The 7,814-nt window shown below is 41.3% G+C and overlaps 1 protein-coding gene across 6 annotated transcripts in view; it reads left to right on the top strand.

Moving 5' to 3' along the window:
• Positions 1-716: 716 nt before the first annotated feature.
• Positions 717-7,814, top strand: part of plekhm2 (pleckstrin homology domain containing, family M (with RUN domain) member 2) — a 72,582-nt gene continuing 65,484 nt past the window's right edge. For 4 of the 6 annotated variants that reach the window (XM_051930862.1, XM_028807916.2, XM_028807914.2 and 1 more), the window contains exon 1: positions 718-1,262. In XM_051930862.1, coding sequence (XP_051786822.1) covers positions 1,176-1,262 — 87 coding nt within the window. In that variant the 5' untranslated portion in view covers positions 718-1,175. Of the gene's footprint in view, positions 1,263-7,814 lie in introns of all 6 variants that reach the window. The other 2 variants (XM_051930863.1, XM_028807915.2) reach the window with 1 other exon arrangement.

Below are 7,814 nucleotides of genomic sequence, written 5' to 3'. Positions count from 1 at the left end.
CCATTATTGGCTGTAGAATTTCTAATACGTCCGATCGTGACCACAGTGTACCCATCTTCTGATGACTAGGATAACGCACCATTCGACAAAGCCCAATTCATCTCAAAGTGGTTTCTTGAGCATGACAATGAGTTCACTGGACTCAAATGGCCTCCACAGTCACCAGGTCTCAATCCAGTAGAGCACCTTTGGGATGTGGTGGAACGGGAGATTGGCATCATGGATGTACGGCCGACAATCAGCAGCAACTGTGTGATGCTATCATGTCAATATGGTCCAAAATTCTTGAGGAATGTTTCCAGCACCTTGCTGAATCTGTGCCACAAAGAATTATGACAGTTTTGAATTCAAAAGAGGGTCCAACCCGGTACTAGGGAAGTGTATCTAATAAAGTGGCCAGTGCGTGTATAAAGCAGTTAGCTTCTTGCAATGGCAATTCATATACAAACTACACCAGTTTAACATTTGTATTTAGAAGAAAAAAAATCTCGTTATTTTGGGATGTGGATGAAAACCCGCTATGTACAGAGAGAAAAACAGCGCACAGAACCCCAGGGTTGGCATTTGATGGATGAGGCAGCAGTGATTGTACCTACGGCGGTTGAACTACGCCGCCTGGAAAATCAAACACCCAGGAAAAATGGCGGTTTCCGTCAGCTGCTGCCCGCTCTAGCTTTCAGTGGCACTCGACTCTGTGACGTCATTTCCTCCAGGATGAGGTTAGCTCCTGTCACGGGTTCCTGCTGCTTTTTTTTCAGTGTTTTGCAATATTCCTATCTGGGCATCTTTGGGATATTACCTTCGGGGGTTGTGACGGCACAAAGAGGGAGTTCACAGTAAAACTCCTAAATGAGAAATAGAAAGTGCCACCGAGCTGGCGCAATGTTTGACAGCTGTCCGCCTAGCTAGGTCCAGTGCCATAGTGAGGAGAGGACGAGGCGGCTCCGGCGAACGCCTAACTGACTGACTGGTCGATGATGGACATCGAAGCGGTACTTTCTGTCGCGTTTTTCCTATGATGTGCAGAGAGCAACACGGCCCAGCATTTTCCCACCCTACGGCAACCTCTGCTCTGAAGTGCAGCCAAAATTCCGGCTTGTAAAACTGCTGCCGTCCTCCCCAAACTCCCCAACTCTGCACCCACCCAGGCAAGCACGGCTCCCGGGACCCACTTCATGAAAGAGCGAGTGAGAAAGAGGGGCATGGATCAGATGAAAGTCAAAGACCGAATCCTGGAAAACATCTCACTGTCCGTAAAGAAAGTAAGTAGAGTGCCGTTCGTATTGGCAGATGGGATAAACGTGAACCGTGTGTGCATGCGCGCGCGCGCCGATAGGAGAAGCCAGCCTAGTCAGTGACGGCAAGAGAAAATGCGAACAGTATGTGTCATGACGGCTAGAGAAAGCCGGTGACAATCAGCGTAGTGTTAAGCCAGTTCGAGAAGATCAGTGTCATGTAATTCAAGTCTGCAGGGCAACCGAAATAAATTCATATTTTACTTGTGAATCATTGGCACATAATGGAAATCAATCTATAAAGCATGGTTGGCAAGGGGACAGGCTGTGCTGCTGCTGTAACACTTGGGGGCTTCTCAGACTCGTGAAATGTTCTGTAACACAAACAAAGCTGCGGTTACGGCTTCTTACATAGCAGGAAGTTACTAATAACAGTAATTCATTCTGATGAGTTGCCATTCGTGCTTTGTAAATTTAATTAACAGCAAAAGAAAGTGCTTGTTATGGTCTTACTACAGGGGGTAAGATTGGTGCTTCTGAAGTCTTAAGAAAACCAAAGTGTTTTTTTTTTTTAAGATCAATTGTGTATTAAGCATTCCCAATAGAATAAATGATGCAGAATTGCACAGGACATTTAATAACAGAATCCATAGCCCTAATGGCACCCTCCCAACTCCATCTTGAGGCAGGAAGCACTGAATTAACAGTAGCATTGATGAGCCTCAGACATTCTGGACGTAAAGGCCTGAACACCAATACCCCAGCGCCCAATAGCTTTTAGAACAATCCAGGTGAGAACAGGACATTCAGCCGTCGTCGGTCCTGTCCACTTAATTCCTCCAAAATAATGTTAGGTAAAGTTTTAAAAGTCCTACTGTCAACCAGAGTCCTTGATAGCTTATTCTATGTGACTTACCAGGGGCGTTCCAGTTGAAAATTCCAACTTCCCAGTTCAAGTGCAAACGCAGCATGAGAGTCCATTCCTCTTATCTTTCCACCAGCAAAGTAGCATTATGCCCAAGGCAGGAAACAGCCCAGTCCAAAGAAGGGCACTTTAATTGGTACATACTTTAGAACAGTCTAGACAAGAACAGGCCGGCCATTCAGCCCAACAAAGCTCACCAGTCCTACCTCTTAATTCTTGTAAAATAACACCAAGTTGAGTTTTCAGCATCCCTAAGGTCCTACTGTCTGCTGCTCTACTTGGTAGCTTATCCCAGGTGTCTGTGGTTCTCTGTGTATAGAAAAACTTCCTAATGTTTGTGCAAAATTTACCCTTAACAAGTTTTCAGTTGTGTCCCCATGTTCTGGATAAACTCATTTTTTAAATAACAGTCTGGATCCACTGGACTAATTGCATTCATAACATGTCAGTCAGGTCTCCTCAAAATCTCTTCTTTCTTAAACTGTAAAGGCTCCGCTCTTTTATTCTTTCCTCATAACTCGTCCCCTCTAATCAGCCTCGTCGCTCCTCTCTGGACTTTTTCTAGTGCTGTTATGTCCTTTTTGTAGCCTGGAGACCCAAACTGCACCCAGTACTCCAGACGAGGCCTCACCAGTATGTTATAAAGCTTCAGCAGAACCTCCTGTGACTTTCACTCCGCACATCAAGGCGCTATATAACCTGACATTCTGTTAGCCTTCTTTATTGCTTCTGAACACTGTCTGGATGTTGATAGTGTCGAGTTCACTATGACTCCTAAATCCTTCTTATAAGGATTGTGAGATGGTTTGATTTTAATTATGATTTTGTTTTGCTTTATTAATTTGAGATGCAGGTAACTCCTCGATAAACTGTGAAATTTAGAAACTCCTGTAGTTTAAGTTTTTAGTACAAAGCAATAACTAATACATTCACCACACATTAACCTATTCTGAACTGTTGTCACTGATGCTTTGTGTGGTCTTATGAATGAAACTGTTTACGTTCTTGTTACACAGTATAGCAGTAACTGAATGATAGATGAGCTATAGTTACCTGTATTCTAGTATTGTCATTGCAGATTTTAAAAGCTTATTAAAATGAAGTGGCTGGCATGGTGGTGCTCTGGTAGTGCTGCTGCTGCCTGGCATCAAGAACACCGGGGTTCACGTTCCTGGTCCCCACCTTTGTGGAGTTTGCATGTGTTCCAGTTTCCTCCAAAGACATTTTGGTTAGCTGGATTGGCGATGCTAAATTGGCCCGTGTGTGTGTTTGACGTGCAGTGGTCTGGTGCCCCGGTCAAGGGGTTCTTCCTGCCTTGTGCCCTGCGCTTATTGGGATAGGCTTCAGCTTCCTTGTGACCCTGCGGGTTTAGAAAATGGATGGATGGAATCCAATCAAAGCATTTGTTGAGGTCTTGTTACATACAGTACAGTATCGAAATAATTGATGCTCAATAAGTAGCCCCTATTCATGGTCTGTCATGTGTTTTTTAAAGTCTTATTAAAACTACACAAAGTATTTGTTAAGGTTTTCTTACATACAGTAGCAATATCTGAATGACAGATGGTTTACGGGTTGCACCTTTTTATTCTAGGATTGTCATTTGGGGTTTGTAACTGTGTTTGTCGAGGGTTTCCAAACAGTTCAAAATGCGCCAGCACCAGTATGACTCACCACTCTGCAGTCCAAGTGTCTTCCTGTTAAGAAATTTACTGAAATTCAAACAGTTCACAAAAAATACAAGGGAGAAAAGTTGATAATACATGCAAAAAAGGGAAAATTATGGTATTGTGTTTGAGGATTACGTATCTAGATTACATTTCTTAAGGTTTCTATATACAATACAATTTATTTTAGTATAGCCCAAAATCATACAAGAAGTGCCGCAGTGGGCTTTAACAGGTCCTGCTTCTTGACAGCCCCCCAGCCTTGACTCTCTAAGAAGACAATGAAAAAACTGTTTTAGGGAAAAATATTATATATACATATAGATACTTTTTAAAAATCTCTTGTATTAAGTTAAAAAGTGTACTAAAAAGTAAAAAATAAGTCTCTTATACATTGCATCTGGAAAGTATTCACAGCACATCACTTTTTCCACATTTTGTTATGTTACAGCCTTATTCCAAAATGGATTAAATTCATTTTTTTCCTCAGAATTCTGCACACAACATCCCATAATGACAACGTGAAAAAAGTTTACTTGAGGTTTTTGCAAATTTATTAAAAATAAAAAAACTGAGAAATCCCATGTACATAAGTATTCACAGCCTTTGCTCAGTACTTTGTCGATGCACCTTTGGCAGCAATTACAGCCTCAAGTCTTGTTGAATATGATGCCACAAGCTTGGCACACCTATCCTTGGCCAGTTTCGCCCATTCCTCTTTGCAGCACCTCTCAAGCTCCATCAGGTTGGATGGGAAGCGTCGGTGCACAGCCATTTTAAGATCTCTCCAGAGATGTTCAATCGGATTCTGGCTGGGCCACTCAAGGACATTCACAGAGTTGTCCTGAAGCCTCTCCTTTGATATCTTGGCTGTGTGCTTAGGGTCGTTGTCCTGCTGAAAGATGAACCGTCACCCGTCTGAGGTCAAGAGCGCTCTCAGGTAGGTTTTCATCCAGGATGTCTCTGTACATTGCTGCAGTCATCTTTCCCTTTATCCTGACTACTCTCCCAGTTCCTGCTGCTGAAAAACATCCCCACAGCATGATGCTGCTACCACCATGCTTCAGTGTAGTGATAGTATTGGCCTGGTGATGAGCGGTGCCTGGTTTCCTCCAAACGTGACGCCTGGCATTCACACCAAAGAGTTCAATCTTTGTCTCATCAGACCAGAGAATTTTCTTTCTCATGGTCTGAGAGTCCTTCAGTTGCCTTTTGGCAAACTCCATGTGGGCTGCCATGTGCCTTTTACTAAGGAGTGGCTTCCGTCTGGCAACTCTACCATACAGGCCTGATTGGTGGATTGCTGCAGAGATGGTTGTCCTTCTGGAAGGTTCTCCTCTCTCCACAGAGGACCTCTGGAGCTCTGACAGAGTGACCATCGGGTTCTTGGTCACCTCCCTGACTAAGGCCCTTCTCCCCCAGTCACTCAGTTTAGATGGCCGGCCAGCTGTAGGAAGAGTCCTGGTGGTTTTGAACTTCTTCCACTTACGGATGATGGAGGCCACTGTGCTCATTGTGACCTTCAAAGCAGCAGAAATTTTTCTGCAACCTTCCCCAGATTTGTGCCTCGAGACAATCGTGTCTCGGAGGTCTACAGACAATTCCTTTGACTTCATGTTTGGTTTGTGCTCTGACATGAACTGTCAACTGTAGGACCTTATATAGACAGGTGTGTGCCTTTCCAAATCATGTCCAGTCAACTGAATTTACCACAGGTGGACTCCAATGAAGCTGCAGAAACATCTCAAGGATGATCAGGAGAAACAGGATGCACCTGAGCTCAATTTTGAGCTTCATGGCAAAGGCTGTGAATACTTATGTACTTGTGCTTTCTCAATTTTTTTATTTTCAATGAATTTGCAAAAACCTCAAGTAACTTTTTCACGTTGTCATTATGGGGTGTTGTGTGTAGAATTCTGAGGAAAAAAATGAATTTAATCCATTTTGGAATAAGGCTGTAACATAACAAAATGTGGAAAAAGTGATACGCTGTGAATAGTTTCCGGATGCACTGTACATCACTCGTAAAATAAAAGTGCGATCGCTTTTGCTAAGATTTTAAGAAGTGTTTTTTGAATGTTGATTGATGAAAAGCGCCCGCACTTTTATTTTACAAGTTTGACATAATACAAGCGTGATTTTTTTTATATATATATTATTATTTTCAACTTTTTAGTCTTGGGTTTGTTTTAGTATAATTTTGTAATCAATATTTTAACACTTTATTTAGTATTTCTATCCCAGGGGTCTCAAACTCCAGTCCTGGAGTGTCGCAGTGGCTGCAGGTTTTCATTCTTATCCTCTTCTTTTTTTTTTTTTTTTTAAAGGGCCTTAGCCAGGGAGGTGACCAAGAACCTGATGGTCACTCTGTCAATTTCCCCTTGGGATTAATAAAGTATCTATCTATCTATCTATCTATCTATCTATCTATCTATCTATCTATCTATCTATCTATCTATCTATCTATCTTCTTCATTAGTTTTTGCTGCTAATTAACTTCTTTTGCCTTAATTTTAATTAACTTGATTCAGGCCCCTTAGTTGTCTCTTTTTCTTTAATTAGTAGCCAAACAACCAGTTTTTGCTGCTAATTAACTTCTTTTGCCTTAGATTTAATTGGCTTGACTCGGGCCTCTTAGTTGTTTCTTTTTCCTTAATTAGCAGCCAAACAATAATGAGACACAAAACGAAATGCCACAAGACCAGCTCACCTGTGCCCATCACACAATATCTGAAAATAAAGAAAGGTGAAGGTCTCAGTAGGGCTGATCTCTCAGGTCACCAAAACATTTTGACGATGTCCTTAGAAAAAACAGAAAGTCAACAGTTTTGGAAATGTCTGCTGTGGCAGAATGAGAGCAGCAACAGGCCACGGAATTAAAGAACGAGTTTAATTAACAGCAGGAATTGGCTTCTCATTAAGAACTGGTTGGAGTGAAATTAGTTGGAGTTTGAAGCCCCAATTTAGCTGGTCAACTGTTGACTTGTTTCACATTTGATTTCTGTTTGGCTGTAATTTAATGAAGAAAATAATTAATTCAGAGCACTGAATCCTCAAAAACAGGGCTATTAAAATGAAGGGATAAAGAAGTTAAATAGTAGTGAAACCTGCTCACTGATTAGGAAAAGGGTTAGAATGAAAACCTGCAGCCACTGCGGCCCACCAGGACTGGAGTTTGCCACCCCTGTTCTATCCGTCACTAGCGCCATATATTGATTGGTGAAATGTTGAACTATTCTTCATATGAAAATTTCATTTCTTAATTAACATGGATTAATTGATCATTTAGTGAAACTGATTATTGATTCATGTATTGTCATCGGAAGTAAGTGTGCAAAATTTCAAGTCATTTGGACAATAGGAAGTTGGTTAAATATCGATTACAAGATTTGTACCAGACAACAAACAGGTGAAGTTAAAATAAAAAATAATAATAAAAATGGAAGAAACCTTGGGAAAGGCAGTTCAAAGAGAGGCCCCTTTCCAGGTAGGTTGGGCGTGCAGTGGGTGTCAAATAGAAAGGGGGCTCAGTACAATAAAATACACAGAACAGAACACAAGTAATCCTCAATACAGTATAACAGTAAAATAAAAATATTACAAGTACAGAGCAGAATTTAACAGTAGATGATATCACATAATAGGATTTGGATTTTATGTTATCTCATTCATCGCATCCATGTATGTAACATACACATGGGCAGAAAACTATAAGCCCTTATAATGCGTATCCATATTTGTTTTGTTCTAGATGTCTAACTTCATTCTAAGAGCTGATCTGCTGTCACACAGAGCCAACATTACAAACATCCCATTATCTTTAACTTTTATAGCAGGTTAACCTGAATCTTCCATTATCTCTGTTAAGCTACATTATTTTCAAAATCGACAATAAGCAAACTAAGGTCAATTTACCACTAACATTAACTTTAACTTGAAGGATTTGGCTCTTACAGAAGCCTTTCTAGAAGCAGAGTGGCTGTTAAG

This window comes from Erpetoichthys calabaricus, chromosome 8, assembly GCF_900747795.2.
Source record: "Erpetoichthys calabaricus chromosome 8, fErpCal1.3, whole genome shotgun sequence".
In the NCBI taxonomy this organism is placed as follows: domain Eukaryota; kingdom Metazoa; phylum Chordata; class Cladistia; order Polypteriformes; family Polypteridae; genus Erpetoichthys; species Erpetoichthys calabaricus.
The sequence above is the reverse complement of the archived record's forward strand: the minus strand, read 5'-3'. Positions and strand labels throughout refer to the sequence as shown.